The sequence below is a fragment of the Ammospiza nelsoni genome, chromosome 2 (genome assembly GCF_027579445.1).
Source record: "Ammospiza nelsoni isolate bAmmNel1 chromosome 2, bAmmNel1.pri, whole genome shotgun sequence".
NCBI classification, from domain to species: Eukaryota; Metazoa; Chordata; class Aves; order Passeriformes; family Passerellidae; genus Ammospiza; species Ammospiza nelsoni.
Window position 1 is genome coordinate 38,728,968 of NC_080634.1, and position 17,396 is coordinate 38,746,363.

At 40.7% G+C, this 17,396-nt stretch overlaps 1 protein-coding gene across 1 annotated transcript in view; it reads left to right on the plus strand.

Annotated features, from left to right (window-relative positions):
- TYR (tyrosinase) overlaps window positions 1-17,396 on the plus strand; it is a 41,371-nt gene that overhangs the window by 23,588 nt on the left and 387 nt on the right. Inside the window, exon 4 of the mRNA XM_059466563.1 lies at window positions 13,562-13,743. Coding sequence (XP_059322546.1) covers window positions 13,562-13,743 — 182 coding nt within the window. The remainder of the gene's footprint in view (window positions 1-13,561; window positions 13,744-17,396) is intronic.

Consider the following 17,396-nt stretch of genomic DNA (forward strand, 5'->3'; position numbering starts at 1 on the left):
TGGGGATGGCTTCCAAAGGCTCTGGTTTTAGAACAAGCAATTTGGAGATAATTTGCTGAAGACACACAGCAGATGTGTAGGATATCAGTCTCTCACCTCTCTAAAGCCAAGTATTTGTTAGACTATATGCATATTAGTCTAGAGCTAGGTCCAAATTGCCAGTTCTAGTGATGCCATCATTACAAGACCTGTTTTCTCCAGCTAACATAAGTAGCTGCACAGCTCAGAATGCTGCTGCAACCACCATCACATTAACTCAATGCTCTTCTTCACTCCAAGAGCTCTTCTCTGTTCATAGCCTTCTGCTGCTTCCTTGCTCTCTTCACATCAGATCAGCTGGTTTCTGTTGAGAAGGCCCTTCACTGCTCAACCCCAAATCACTTTGTGGACATTTTCAGTCCCTGTTTTCAATCCCCTGGATCCAATATATACACCATAATGCCAGCAAATTCTTCCACTTAAAATAATAATAAGCATCACTATGGCAAAAATGGAAAAAAGTGATTTTGTCACAAAAAATGCTTTAACAAGAGAAAATTTGATTTTCACTCCCAGGAGATGTCAAAATAAAAGTTACTTATTTTTATTCTGTTTTCGAAGCAGAGTAAAACAGAGAATATTTTCGTTTTCTCTTGAATGTCATCTCAGGGTTTTTAAACCAAAAAATGGCACAAGAAAAAACCAAGTTGTTCTCTTGTTTTGAAATGTTGACAGGAAACAAAACTTATTTTAGAAATTAAAAAACTATTTGCTTCAAGGATTTGGAACATTTGGAGAAAATGCATTCAAAAAGAATCATCAAAATTCTTGTAAGACAATGTTATGTTTCCAGACTTGTTTAATACATGAAATAAGAGTGATTCTTTACTCTGAAATGTCTCCAGTGGAAGACAGCACAGATAAACCATGGGGCTAAGGAATTATTTTCTCCCTTTGGTATTCAAAAACTTACAAACACCAGAAATTTTGACTAAGATGCAGCTGATATGGGAATTGTAGTACAATAATATATCAGCTAACAATACAGCAGTCTAAAAATAGAAAAATCACATTATAAACACAAATTATATGATTAATTTTATTCCTTGATAAGGGCACAGCAAGGCTGTTAGTGCTTTTTGAGGTTACATTTGCAAATGACACAGCCTAGAAGTCACATTTTTGTGGAGCTGGATGAGCTACGGCTTGGAGCCACTTGAAATCTATTAGACAAAGGCAGGTCAAGAGGTTGCCATTAGCAATATCCTGGGAAGAGAGCTCTGATCAGCGTGCACAGCTAGATCCCACCAGCAGGTTCTGTGGCACAGCAGCAAGGTAGCCCAGCTCTCATCCTTCCCTGGTATTTAAAAATTCACCTTGTTACAGCAGCCCCTGCACACAGAAAGCAGATCTGTTCTATCAAAAGGGACCTTGAGGAAGAAAACTGTTCTCCAGCAGAATCTCTGGGATGAGGGTGGGCCAGGAATGACTCTGGGTCACAAGCTTTATTGGCACACACAAACTCCTACAACAAGTATGAGATACAGAGCAGGTAAGTACAGAAGGTGGGGGTAAACTCGAGCATGGAAGATTTTAGAAAGAAAATTTCTACATTTTTGATTTTGTTTCCCCTTGGGGATATCTGCAAATGTGCAGGAGGACACACGCTCCCTCTTTTACCACAAGCCCTCTTCTGGACCGAGAAGAGCTGCTAACCTTTCCCTCCTAACCTCTCAGGCTTTGTAGCATGTTATCCAGAGCTACTCAGCTTGTTTAATGGAGCTGACTCACTCAAAGTGGGCTCAGTGTGTGGGCAGAGTGAGTTCACATCTCCTGTGAAATACCACATAAATCTATCCATGGAAAGCAGAGTGTAAGTGGGAAGGATGGGGTGTTGCTGAGAAACAGATCCCCAGTATCTCTGCTTTGATATCGCGGTGTCTGGGGCTGAAAGGCAAATCATACACCAAGATACTGAGCTGGGCATCTGCTTGAGCAAGCCTGAGCAGTTGCAATTGCAAAGCACCCAAAGGGATGCAGGAACAGCCTTGGAGGGTCACATCACCTGCCATCTAACACAGACCACGGCTAGATTCTGAAGTGAAGGAGTAGAGGTTTAGAGCATCCCTGCTCCAGTGGACAAAGGGGGACTGAGTATGTGTAGTACATTTGAGGGTGCACCTGCATTTAAAGTAACATGAAGTAAGTCCTCTGGATATCCAAAGATACGCCATACAGAGGCAGACACACAGAGAAATAATGACAAGGATCAGGCTCTGGAGATAAATATTCTTTTTATTGATTAAGCGTATATTGATTAAGCATACATATAACCTACAGTGCTGCTGCTCCACCTTGCTTTAGGGGAATGACCAGAGAAAGCTTAAACAGACATTTTCTGCATCATATGTGAAATACAGCAGTTGGCAATCTCACCTGCCATGCCATTATTCAGGCTAGATGTTTGTAATGATCCATTCTGTTCATAAAAGTCTATTATATAGCAGGTTCAGTTCAAAGAGTCCCATTTAAAGTGCAGGTTTCATATCAATCTTACTGCAAGATTTTAGTTCACCCAACACAATTACTGAATGGATCACCCCATACACCACATATTTTGCAAACAATTACTGGTTTTTAAAAGGAAAGGTTACACCACCCTGAAACTTCACTAGAGCTGCAGGGTTAGTCTTCACCTATTCTCTTAATGCAGGAGGAGGAGGAAGCTCCCTGCGGCACAGCAATCAAAATGAACTCTGATGCAGACAGCTAGCATTTCCTTCCTGCAGCACTTCTGCAATAACAGCTGATGTAATTGTTCAAATTGTAAAAAATCACAAGAAAACATGGTACTTTTCTCACCCACATGTAGCTACCTCCTATTCATCAAAAGAAATTATCACTTCACTTCCATAGATGTGATTTATGTATTATATGCCCTTGTGAACCTCAATAATGATAATATTTAAGTCTCAAAAGAACTGAATTGCAGAGAACAAAAGTGGGTTCCATGGTGTCAGTCCAGCTACCTCCACAGCTATCCATTTTAATCTGCTTGTTATCTTTGTCTTCAGGGAAAAGTAGTTATTAAACTTTGGAGCAGCTGGCTTTTTTACTCTCTCTGACTTCAAGTGATGTTTTTGTGTTAGCATCAAATCATGGCAAAAATGAATCTGAGAAATTTAATACAGGATATACATCCAATCAAATGCTAACTTCTGTTTCCAATACAGCACATGGTGGGTTGCATTTCTATTTCCTTATTTACAAAGCACACAGGACACCCCATAATGTCTCATCTATAACCTGGGGTTTGCAGCGTTGGACAGTACTGGAGACCTAAATCTGAATGGAAAACAAATTTCTCTAGCCAAACATTACTCTGGTTTGTCAGTAAGGGGTGAAACAACACACATGATGACAGCCATTTAAGGAAAATAATTTATTTCCTGTACCTCAGAAAAGTTATTTACAACATTGTGCTAAACAAAGGCTGACTTGACTAAGAAAAGCCAAGAGAGTTTAAGAAAAGCAACAGAGTTTAGATCAGATATCTGACAAAATCTCAGTGTAGCTAATCCTCATTTAATCTCATTTCTTTCCCGCAGAGGTACAGAACAAGCTCTCACAGGAATTAGATTATTTTGCCAATAACTGGGTTAGGCTAAGGCACTACCTAGTCCTATGCTAGAGTATATGGACATTCCTCTGCACAGATTCCTACAGACTTTTTCCAGTCAGCTCACTCAGATACTCAGCTCTTGTCTTTAGTGTGAAGCTTAGTTTATCCATTATCTTCCTCTTTAATTGAAATAAAGCTCTTTACATGGTAATATAGCAGCAAAGTTGGGCTCAGCACTTGTTTCATTCTATCCAGTTTTCTGAGAAGGCAAAACCAGTAATATTTCAGAAAGGTTTCTTTACTGGGAAAGTAGGCTACAGGACTGCTCAGCTCGTTAGGCTCTGTGGCAGGGGAGCCCAGACTTATATGCAGTGGAATTGAAGCCTCAGGTAGCTACATGACTTTCTTGGGAAGGTTAAGCAGTTTGCAATGTAACCAAAGGATATTGTGATAGCAAATGGGGAATAGAACTGCAGGACTTCAGCAGCCCTCTCTGGGAGAGGAACAGAGAGCAGTCATCTCTGCCCAGGATCATTCTATCTGAATTGTCTGCAGGACTCTGGTGCTTGAGCAGCTTCTTTTCACAAGAGAGGCTTAAGGAGTTGGTGACATTTTTTATTCTAGGAGAGAAACATTTGGAGGACTGCATGATTATTGGAGCAATGAGGGGAAGCTATATTGCCCTCTGCAGCCAAATAAACATGCAAAGCAGCAATGGGAGATCCAATTGAATTTTCTCCAAATAGCTGTGGAAGCTCAAGTCGTTTGACATAAGGAGGAAAAGTGTCAGATGGAAAGTATGAAGACCCTTCTCTTCACTTAGTCTTACAAACATGTTGAGGGTGTTTGATAGATTAGGGAAAAAAATTCTAAAACACATTGGTAGGGCAAATATTAAAAAATATCTCATAAATGGCATGGAACTGTGTCAGGCAAGATCTAGGTTCAAAAAGGAGAAGCTCAGGAAATGGGTCCCTAGTTTAGGGAAATGTTCTTTCCCCAGAGGGTGATTGGGCATTGAGCAGGCTCCCCAGGGCAGTGGTCACAGCACCAGCCTGACAGAGTTCAAGAAGCCTTTGGACAATGCTCTCAGGCACCTGGTGGGGATGTCCTGTGCAGGGCCAGGACTTGGACTCAGTGATTCTTGTGGGTCCCTTCCAACTCAGGATATTATACGATTCTATGAATGCAGCAGCGGCAGTAACCTCGAGGTTTTCAAGAAACTGGGACATAGGCAAAAGAGGATTGGTTTTCTTTTAGGTGGGATTGGTTGTATGAGACTACCCCTTCTCAATTCCCTCCCTCTTGTTTCCTTTATCTGTTTGTGCTATCTAAATATCTAAATATCCAGTTTGTGCAGTGAGAACAAATATCCAGTTTGTGCAGTAAGAACAAAGAAGATGAAATGGTTGTGGTGAGATCTGCGAAGCAGAGCAGTGCCAAGATCCTCAGGTGTCACATGGCTGCCCAGCTCTGGTGGTACTTTGTAGTGGGTGGGAAGGTGTCAGCATACTGTTTGTTATTATATCTCACTCAGAGAATATTACTTGATTACTTGAGATAGCCTGCAACCTTGCTGAAAAAGGAAGGGGCTTTATGTCAGCTGCACATTGTGCCTCCATGTTTCAGGTGATATATTCCACTCAAGTCTGCAAAAAAATCTCCACTTTTTGTTCAGAAGATGGGGAAAAGAGAAAAAAATGAAGTAGGCTAGACCTTTCCTGAAAATTAATATCCATTCATGTTCTTAGATGCAGCCAGTACTGAGGTTGAGCATGTATTCCCAACCTCACACACACAACACTCACACAAAATTCCAATGGCACCAACAGTCTCATCCTCTTCACCTGTTTGGCTGACCATGATGAAGGCCTGTTATGGGAAAATATCCATACATATAGAGATACATACATGCCCAGGTGTCTCTGGTGGCTGGCCCAGGGACTGGCACAGGAGTAGCTTCACAGAGGTGCTGCGAGGGTTTGGGGAAGAGGCAAAGATGTCCAAAGTTCCTTGCTGCATGCTGCAGCTTGGAATTGATGATGGAAGCCCCTGGATGTTCTCCAGGAGCTGGGACTAGACAGAATAAGCACTGTAACCCAGGGCAATCCTCAGCAGTGATTCACCAGTGGGAGACACAGCCTCAAACACTTTGGATGGGTTTTCACAATAATTGAGGGCAGCATCTTAATTTTTAATCAGACAGTGTAACTTGTTTAAAACCTTCCTGAGAGTCCCTGTAGTGTCTTTAGCCAACTTAAAACAAAAAGAACAAAAAAGAATACTGCAATATAACTGCACACATTGGCAAACAGTACAGTGCCTTGACTGTACAGCCTCAGCCTCAGCACCTCTTCCAGGACTGAAGCACTGATCTTTCTCCCAAATGCTTGGGATGGGAATTACCTGAGGTGACTTTGCAATCCTAGCTGACTAGTGCCAACTTTTAAAGTGATGACTACTGTGTAATCACAGTCCTTGGGCTGGCATTTCAGCTTTCTTTAATTTATTTCCTTTTTCTTTTCTTTCCAAATGCAAATACATGTTGCTTGCCAGATTTCTTCTACATCATGTCAGATCTCATGATACTGAAATAAATTGTATAAATGAGCTCTAAGCAACAATGTTCTGTATTCCTTCTGACATAGTCAGTCTGACCTTGCCTCAGTCTCACAACTGGAGATGAGGAATGAAAGTCTCTGTGTCAAACCTGGCACAACCAAGTACATGGCTTTGGATTTGAACCTGACAAATTTATAAGTGGATTGCAAAGCAGATGTCTAGCAGCTGAGTAATTAATACAGAGTGCAGGCTCAGCTGAGGCAAAGTTTTTTCAGGCTATTGAGAAACAGAGGGCACAATTTCAATGTTGCTCTAAGTCAGTTTGACCTAGCACATAGGTTAGGAAGGAGAAAAGTCCTACTCGGCAGTTAGTGCTGCCCAGAGATGCTCACCTCAGTTTATCCCTTGTGCTGGTACTGGACATCACACGAAAGAATAATGAATCAGATCCACAGCTTTATCTCAGCTAAACTATCCCAGAACAAATGAAAATAAAGGGGAAGTTTGGTTTTAAAGCAAACCAGTTCCTTAATCCTGCTTATGGCATCGTTGTGCAAATGCTTACAAGGAAAGTGAGGGCAAGGAGGCAGGAGGAAATCTGTACTGTGTGCCCTCCAGTGCAAAGGACCCAGAGGGATCATGAGGTGACTGCAGTCCTCCACTGGGCATACCTGCAATGCCACTCTTGCTCCTTGCTGTGTGACAGAAATTCATACAGAGAAACTGCACCCTCTTCTTCCCCCTTCATCTGTCTCCAGCTGACCTTCATTGCGAGGTAAAACACACAGGATTTAATTTTTCTGTTATATTTTCCTGAAGGGAAAGTGAATTTACACTTTGAGTCAATGCCTCAATGTTAGAAATGGATATTTAAAGTCTGGTTTCCCCTCTTACACTCAGTCACTCAAGAGTACCTCTGCCCATGACTGTTGTAGCACACTTAGGAATGTGTGGCCCTTATAAGGACAGTTTGCAAAATGATAAAGAAAAATGCCAACTCTTATTTTTTACTTGCTTTTTCTAGATTTTAAGATTTCCTTCCTGTGAGCAGCATCTATTTCAGAGTGCACAACACTATCTGGAACAGTAGGAAGGAACCCAGCCTACACACAGCAATGCTTTTATACTCTGCCTGGAATTTCCCACTGGCAGCATAAACCCAGTTATTTCTTGGCTCATCCTTTCATTAGTTATAATCCCATTGCATATATTATTCATAAAATAATATTAATTCATACTTTCAGTAAGAAAATATATATTGGTGGCCTTTCTTTAATCATCCTCAAATCAATCCTATTTTCCCACCACTCATTAAACCAAAGTGGGTTTGTTTGTTTGGGTTTTTTAATTAATTTTCTGCTATGGCTCATTTAATTTCATTTTGTATAACCTGGTATGTGTGGAGCAGAACAAAGAAAACACTTGAGTCTATTTATACACAATTAAATAGAAGTGATATATCCATGTCTTTTATAGATGGCTTTAATTTTCACCATATCACACTAAAATTTTTTGCAAAAGCAAAGTATATTTTCCCTGAATGAAAAATTTAAACTGACAAAGCATCTACATACCAGGTGGGCGTTATTATTACCTTTTCCCACACACCAATACTTGGAACCTATTAAAGCTGGTACACACAAGTATTAAGCTTATCAGCAGTTACAGTGACCCATATACAGATATACAGAAAAAATTTAAGTAAAATTGAGACTCCATGCTTTGCAGTGGTGTAACCTAACTCTTAGGGGTGCCACAGTTTGATACAAACTGGCCGCAGAGCTGAGGTCCCATTCCCCTACAGTGTGGCTGGTGTGAATTTAGGGAAGTTATTTTTACTCCCTGCCTGTTTTGTGTAGAGTAAAATGAGTCCTGCAAGAGTCTCAAAGAATTTTCCAATATGCAGAAAAAATATTCTTTGCCTTTATGGCTTTTTGGGAATCCTTCTGACCCGATTACTTTCCTTAGCTGTTTCTGCATCAAACATGGCCTATGACTGAATCAGAGCTTAAGTGGCAGTGAATTTATCATGTCCCATGATCAATTTTTCCAAGGTTTAAATACAAACCTGAGCCTTATCTTCAGGTGTCTAAAACCAACCCATTCTGCAATATTAAAATTCTGTTTCCTACCACAAAGATAATCTTTGCACAGAGTGCTGATCATCATAATCTAGTAATTACTTTGATATTACACCAACTAGAAAATTATTTCTACTTTGGAAATGCACTTTAGAGAGACTGAGCCTCTCTGAGCACTAAATGTGTGACAGGGCATCTTCCAAAATTCAAATTGGTCTCCAATCTCTTTCAGTTTTCGGGCCTCTTATTTAGGACATTCAGTTTGGGCACTTTGATTTCTTCCAGAGAATGAAGTCTTCCAAATGCAAACAAATTTTTCTCTAATCTACACAGAATTTTTTTTTTTTATCTGCCCAATGCCTTTAAATAAAAACTACCCTTTCCAAGTCAATTTTGCTTGCTGCTGAGGAAATACAAAGAATATTAGGGGCTATCAGGAGACTAACCTCTATTTAATTTAGTTATTTCCCACATTTTAAATTTCTCTTTCTTAAGCTTTGATTGCCTGGGACCCTTCTAGGTAGACCTATCATCCTCATGGATTTATGGTTTACTGCTGCTTATCCCAGGCTGAATTCTCTCCATTTCCATTCTCTGAATAAAATTCCCAAAAACTTTTGGTTAGCTCTTCTCTACTTCCCTATATCCCTCCTTGTCTTCCCACCATGCTCACATCCCATCTGCTCCCATAGCACTGCCAACATCTCCCAAGTGATGCTAGTCTAGCTGGAATTTCAATGCTAAAAAAGCCTCTGGAAAATATCACTTCCAGCTATACAAATAGCTACTGATCTGTTTGCTCCCTTTGTCTAGATGTTGAGGAAGAAAAAGTAACCAACGAGACTTCTGCAGGAGCCAGAGATTTCTCTCCTTTCCACTAAACTTAAGTCCAGTGCTCTTTTTTTTTTTTTTTTTTTTTTTTTTTTTTTGGCACAGAATTAGTATGGAGATTGGATATGGCAGAGCTTGATGTGAACTTTAGATGTCCTTTTTGTTACCTTTAGTTAAATTATGGCAAGAAAGGGAGGCAATATGGAATAAAATGGCCCTGAAGTTGCCCTTACCTCATGGTCCTGCTTTGTTAGGCTCTCAGGTCCAGGGAAGGATGCAGAGGTTCATACGAAGAGAACATAAAAGCAGTGGTTTGCCAAGATAATGAACAATTTGAGGGAGTTACGGTCTGCTGCTTTGCCACAAACCTGGGTATTCTACCAGGAGCTTTGTCACTCCATGAAGGCACCAGCTAATTACCTCAGCATTTTGTCTCTCTGCATGTAGCATTAATTCTGCAGACCTAGGCTCCTCCAAGGCTGCAGCTCCTGAGAAAAGAACAGGAAATAACCACACATGTTCAAGATGCTAAAGGGAAATAACTTACATGACTGCATTGGGGAAGAAAAGAAAAACTTCTGCCTACTGTAAGCAGATCAACATCTGATGATGGGAACACTGATTTCTTTCTGTCGTGGAAACCACACGCCTGTTATTGGATTAAACAACTCTCTATAGATCAAGGCACATGGAAGAATTGCAGTGATCCATCACAGCTGTTCAGATGTGTTCTTTGCCTTCAGGAAAGGACAGCCCTGCATGACAGAGAAAAACTTTGATGCTAACTGCCTTAAATGTAGCCAGGGCTGGAGAAAGCACCTTATTTGAAGAAAAAGGGTATTCTACAATGTTTGATTCACTGGTCACAGTACTCTGAAACAAAAGAGAGTGTGATTACTTTCTCCAAATACACTTTTTTTTTTCCCAAATCTTTTCAATTAAGTCCCCAAGGACAGGTACACTGTGCCAGTGTCACTACCTGGCTGACAGCAAAAGCCATAGGCTACTTCAGGATTTCAGTTTTCCTTAAAAATGGATTAATGGACTTAATGGACTTGGCTGGGGAGTCATAAAATGTAACTCTCTGATATGAAATGGCTTATGGTGCCCAAGGAGAACCATTTGTGCTTTACCAATAGAAATACAGCTGAAGGTGTACCCTGTCCATGGATTTTTCTCCCCAACTGGATGCCATTGGGAGTTTCTTTTTCCATTAAGCTGGGAAACTGTTAATGAAAAGCAAGAATAAGGTTCTTCTTCCCTAACTCACAAAATATGAGGGAAGGGAAACGGCAATGCCCTTGGAAGTGCCCCCTTAAAAGGAGGAATACAAACAGATGAAGTACATGTAAAAAATATTACTGATATACTACATCTGTCAATTTTCTCATGCAAAATTAAAAAATCCCATGAACACTCTTGAAAACACATATCACCATGAATTATCTGGCCAGGAAAAAAATAGTGGTTTGAGTCCATCTTACTGAACAAGCTGGGAAGGAGCCTCTAAATTAAATAATAAATGCAAGTTCACCCAATCATTTTATTAGCAAGCAGAATATGATACTAATCTTTCAAAGTGTCATATAAAACCCAAAGCAAAAAACCAAAGTCTACTACGAGATGAACACACATGACTAGCTATTCTGAAGGGAGTAGAAGAAAATGTGACTCTTAAAGCTTTAAGGAATGTTTCTGAGATTCCTGTGGTGACATACAGATATGTTCAATGAAAGAGATTTCAGCCTGGGTGATAAGATCTTGTGCCAGCAGATGGAGAGAACTGTTCCCAAACAACCCAATGAATTGTGCAACACATCATGTGCCTCAGCAAAACTCATCACATCAGGATTTAGAGGCATATGATCACATCTGAATCTAAAGATCAGCTGCAAGGGCAGGCAATTCAATACTCCTGCTACTGCTAAGCAAAGTTTGGTACCTCATGTGGGAACCACACTGCAGAGGAACCCAAAAGAAGGAATCCAAAAGTACGTATGTTCATTTCCATGGAAATGCTTTGCATTTGCACTCTGCTTGAAGGATTACTGGCTTAAGGATTCTTATTAAAAGCTCTTATGCAACAGCAACACTTAACACATGCAGCAATAATGATGCATTTCAGGGCATTTCTTGCAAAGCTATTTCAGGCAAATGATGAGTTTTAGCTCTGAAAGTTGTGCACATCAGCCCTCTGAATTTTCAGATTGTGACTGCTCAGCATTTTCTAAAAATCAGGCCCCAGGAAGTACCTCAGATTGAGCATTCCAAAGTTAGGGTACGGATCATCACCAGACATTAAAAGCTTCATCCAAGACCCACCTCTGCCTTAAAATATTACCATGTTCCCACAACCAGAGTATCTCTGCACCCCTAACAACCTTGTACTGCAGAGAAGAGCTATCTCAGATCCCATCCAAACTGCTAGGGAAATAAAACTTTGATAGTCAGGGTACTTTATCCAAGGCATGAGTAAAAGCCAGGCAGGGAAAAGACTGGAGTGAAACACTTTTCCACATCCCACCCCTCCTCAAGCTTAATTATTCCCTTATATTCTATATCTTTTTTATTGATTAGTGATTTTCTTCATGCTGTTCTCCAAAGATTACAGAGTTTCTGTTCAAACTTTCTTGAGATAGCACCAGCTGAGGCCTTCATATTGCTTAAACTTATCCATCTGAAAGCTTCAACTAAACATTATTATTCAGGTAAGAGTTTTTCCAGACAGGATTGATGAAATTAACTGAAGAAGAGAGACACAAATGAAGATTTTATTCAAAATTAATACCTGCATTGCATAGGGTAGACAAGATATATGATCACAGTCATGTTTTCATTTATTAGAGTTTTTGATCCTAAAAAGAGAACAAAGATTTTGGCCCTACCTCTATTTTGATGAGTATGAGAGGGCTTTAATTTGGTAGACTATGCACAGTGTGCATATCGATATTTCTGCCCAAAAATAAGAGGTAGAAATCTGCTGGAAGAATTCCTTGATAACTTGCAGAGATCCTCACACCCCTGAGCACTTGCATTTAGGAACTGTATTTCTGAGATAACCTGAGTCCTTCAACAGCTAGGGGTGGAACAGGGGAGGGAAGTCCATGTCCTTTGGTCAGTGGCCAGTGTTGGGGAGGAGCAACTGTTGAGCTAAGATCTCCATTAAAGCACAATTTACAGGTCTCTTTAGACCATTTCTATCCCTTATAATAAATTAATCCAGAAATGCCTCCCTGAGCCTAATGTTGATAATTACCTCTCACCGGTATCTTTGGATTTAGTATGGAGTCCTCTTTCCTCATGCAGAAGACACCTGCATCTGCTTGCCCTGTAGCATTTTCCCACCTTCTCTATTGCAACCTGGAACATTCAGGTGAATAAACACAAAGGGATCAGAGAAAGGGTTTGAGGATTGAAAGTGAAGAGTTGACCAAAAACAAAAGCTCAAAGGAGGAGAACTGAGAATGTTTTGGAAGGTTCTTAGTTTTGCTTTCCAAACACATTCAGTAGTTAAGCTGAAAATGCCACTATACGCTTCCCCTACTGCAGCCTTTAAGCTTTCTGCATCCAAGTTGAAGAGAAGACACACAGCCCTGTGGTGACAGACAGCTAATGGAAGAAATTTTGGAGCAGAAGTATGGAATGGAGCAGCTGAGGCTGGAGGCATGGGGAACAGCTTCTATTGGGTTTGCATGGCAAGGTTCTGGCAATTAGGGGGCTACAGGGTTGGCTTCTGCCCGCAGGTGACAGAAAATGTCCCCATGCCAGATGGAGCTTGTTCCAGCTGGCTGCAAGATAGACCTGACACTGGCCAGAGCTTGACAGTGGCAGTGCCTCTGGATAACATATTTAAGAGGAGGTAAAATAAAGCTGCACAGCAGCTGGGAGAGAGGAATGTGGTAAACAACAGACAAGGTCAGTGAAGAAGCTCTGGCTGGAGAAGACACTTTACTGACAGCTGACCTGCTTTGTCAGCTTATCACTTCTTCCTCACATGTTTCCACTCCTCTGGTGATATCCATAGGATCATGATGTAACTCATACTTCATTGAAAACCCTTGCTAAGAAATTAGAGGAACAGGAACAGGACAGAGCAGCTAGAAAAAGACCATTCAAAACTAGCTACAAATGTTTCAGAGAGTGAGGAAGAAGGACTGAGGCCTTTAATCAATTTCTCTCTATTACTCAAAACCACATAAATTGCTGAGCACAGAAAGAGAGTGATTTACATTTATGGGATTTCAAAGCACATTCAGACTCTTTGCAGCAGCACAGGCATTGCTTTCTGTAGGTTTGCATAGGAGCTCAGCACTGAAGTGGATAGCCCCAAATTCGGAAATTTGGAAAGCATTACACACACAAACACAAGACATTGCATGCAACTCTGTCTCCAGCATTTTTTAAAAAGCCATCAGTTTCTTTTGATCTTCAAGAAGAAAAATTCTGATAATTCCTATCATTAATTAACATACTTTCTCTTCCACAGCATTTTTGAACGATGGTTAAGAAGACACAGGCCCATGCTAGAAGTGTACCCAGCAGCTAATGCACCAATTGGGCACAATCGAGAAAATTACATGGTCCCCTTCATCCCTCTTTACAGAAATGGAGAATTTTTTAAATCCTCAAGAGAGCTGGGGTATGACTATGAATATCTGCAAGAGCCAGGTAATGTCATAATTTTGGGTAAAAGGGGAAATGTAAAATTTGTTGCCTATAACCTGGAATATGTCTGTTTTATGAGAAGATAAAAAATCCCTCTAATTCCAGATTTTTTCAGAAACATTAAAAGACTGGGCAATCACTAATTGTATAAGGTTCAAGAAAGGGGAAGTGTAAGATTCTGCACCTGAGATGGGGCAATCCTGGATGTATGGACAGATTGGGGAATAAGATGCAGAAAATACTTAGTCCAGGTGCTGGAATATAAGCTGATGAAACAGCCAGATCAAGACCAGAAATACATATACATATTTCTCATATTTCTTAATCAGACATTAGTTTCTTAAACTCCTCTTATTGCTAGAATTGTACAACTCAGACAAAGTAGCAAATACCATGACTTTCAGGAATTCTGAATCCTGAAATTTTACTGCAAGAGGAAGGAAATGGTAAAATACTTACCATCCAATACTTAATTTTTGCTCTCTCTTGGACTCTTGCCTTTACCCAGGGGAGCACATAGTCCTCAGAAAAAGGAAATCCTATTAAATTCTGCCTATGTTTTTAACAGGGGTAAGGAAAGTAGTTCCTCAATTATTCTGAAACATCAACACAATGAATGAAATTCAACCTTGTTCAGAAAGCCCAGATAATCCTCAGATGTCGTTCAACCCCTTGGTAATCTCACTGAGAAGAAGCAAGCTTAAACTCTTTCTTATCTGAAGGGAAGAACTGGTTACAAATGGAAAATGGCTGGACTCTCAAATTACAGACACAGATTTTCTCACTCCAGTGTATGAATACAGACTTTTCTTTAGGAGAAGAGAAAGTCTGTGATTGGCAAACAGGAAGTACTGGACAAGTAGGAAACATTTATGAAAGAAAAAAAAAAGTCAGTAGAAAAGATCTCGGTCATCAAGAAAAGGCAGCATTTCTGCAGATCTTCCAGATGAGGAAGAAGTGCTAAGGCAGAGGAAGAGAACAAGACAGAATGAGGAAGGGACACACAAGATCTGGCCCAACCCTATTCTCAAAACCTGTCTTGTTTGCTCTTAAACAAAGTGGGTGCTTGGGGGAGATTTTGGTGGTTCTGGGTTGACAGGTGGACTAGATGGCCATGGGCGTCTCTTCCAATGTTGGTGATTCTGTGACTCTGTGAAGAGCAGCAGTTCTGAGTTACAGTACCAGCAACTTAGAAGAGAGGAAGTAGGACTAAACTGAGCATGGTGAGGCTGGTTAAAAAAGAAGATGAGAAATAAAACTTGGAAAGAATCCAATGACAAAATGGCTTTTTAATGCTAAATTATATTGCTGTTGTGTCCCTGAGGAAAAACTGATGCCTGTAGCTCTGCTTTCCACTGCAAAGCAAATCAGTGTGTAAGAGTACATAGTTTTAATTGCAGCTGCATTTATTTTTATATGTATGACAGTGCTGAAGCAGAAGTGGTGTCAGTGTGTGTGGAAATCCATCTCTCAGGACTCCAGGGCACATGTCACAGTGTAGGGGAGCTGCTCTGAGCAAAACAAACAAGAGTTAGCATCAATAACAGATTTGGAAGATTAATGGCACCACCTAACAATAGCTGTCCAAAGAAGTCTGTTAAGAGCTGTTTCAAGAGTTATATTTCAGCACCTGGATTAAGATTTTTCTGTATTTTTTTCCTTCTTTCAGAAATGAAAACAGATAAATTTACAGATGCAGTCTTGTCTTTTGCCCAGAAAATCTCTCTCTCACACTGGGAAGAGTTATATAGAATCACAGAATCATTAAGATTGGAAAAGACTTTTATGAACATGAAGTCCAAGCATAAAATCAGTACTGCCAAGCCCACCAAACCATACCCTAGCAGCACATCCAAATGATTTTTGAACACTTCCAGGGATGATGATTCTACTAATTCCCTCAGCCAGCTATTCCAGTGCTTGGCAATCTTCCCATTAAAAAAGATTTTCCAGGCTCTAATAGTGAGGAAACGGATAAAATCTGTAGGAGCTGGGAACTTTTCAACACTGCAAAGAAAACTAACCATGCCTTAAAGATGAGGGACTCCATAACTGGAATCTCTCCTAGCTCATCCTTTTAGTTTTGATTTTGGAAGTCTCACGGGTACTTTTTGTGAACATCCAGAAGTATATAGTGAACAACAAACACACAAGAAATGGCAGAAACCAATTATCCCACTCCCCCTTCATGCCTAAAGACTTCTCTGTCAACCCTGCTAATTCCTGGGCCATGATCCTTTTTTCCCTCTGACTCAGGTATACCCCATCCAACATGAGCAGGCCTGGTGCTGTGTAAGCCACCCTGTGGACAGAAACCCCAAAATTCCACCTACGGCACCAGTCTCTTGGCTATGTATTGATCTGTTGAGTTTTCCTACTCCTTTCAGTATTTTCCCCTAGCACTGAAGGAATCAATCAGGAGAATACTACCTGAACACCTAGTCCTTTAACTGCCCTGAAGTCCCTTTAGATTACCCTGGGACTTCCTCCTTCAGTCTCCCCCCTATCCACCTGGAACACTAATAGAGGGTAGTCAGAGGGCCACACAAGTCAGGCATCTTCCTGGCTACACCCCTTACCCAGGCCCTGGGGGGCAGCATCTTTTCAGAGCACAATGCATGTAACAGCATGCTTTTAGAAGTACCATGACCCAAGAGGATATGTGGATTGTTTTTCTGGGCACCAGTGAAAATGCAAGATAACAGGAAGACATTTACAGCCTTTTTGGGGGTACAGCATTCTAAATATGGTTGAGTACATCTAAATCAGTCCAGATGCATAAAGAACATTCAGAAATAAACCACCATAGGAGTTCCCAGAGAAGGTGCCCATAGAGGTGCTCTTTTTTTTCCCTACTAGCTAGTAATTACTGCTAATAATGGTCTTAGAGCTAATAACTGGGAAATGTGGATTCCAAATCTTCCTTGGCCCAAGTGGACAAGTATCATTATTTTTCAAATTCAAGCCAGCACGTTGTTGGATGCATTTTGAACAGGTTTCTTCCCAGCATCTGCTGAGAAGTGAGAGCCCTGTATGGCAGGGTTTTCATAGCTCATTAAACCATAGCATAAAAAACAAACACACACAGTTCATATCACAAAGCCAGAAGGCAGCTGGACATCTACCAGCGAGAAGCTTCCCTGGATTCACCAAAGAAAGAGGATTTGTTGTGCAGAATGACCACAGAATAGTTGTCTACTGCCTCTCCCCACACAGGAACTGTCAAAGCAAGTGGAATGCAGGTTTACAATCAGTAAAAGGAAGATTTTTCCCCACCCAATATGTAGTTAATGAATTAGTTAAGGCAGGGATGCTTTTGCTGCTAAAAGTTGTGATAAAAGTTCAAAGAGCAGCTTGAAAAGATGATGGAAGGAGAAAAAAAAATCCTCCAGTGACTATTACACACAACAACACAACATCTGGTTCAGGAAATTCCTGACCTGCAAATTTTGGAGGCTGGGTAAGTATTTTGTAGGCATTGTAATAACTTGACCTTTCCTTAAACTCTCCCCAGTGTTCTGCCTCAGTTATTGCTGCCAGAGGATGCTGAGCTAGCAGGACCTTTGGTCACACAGTATCAAACTATTGGGTTACAGTCTGAAGTTTTGACAAAACCGTGAGGAGCAGTTTGGACATGAAGATTGAGACTATCAGAG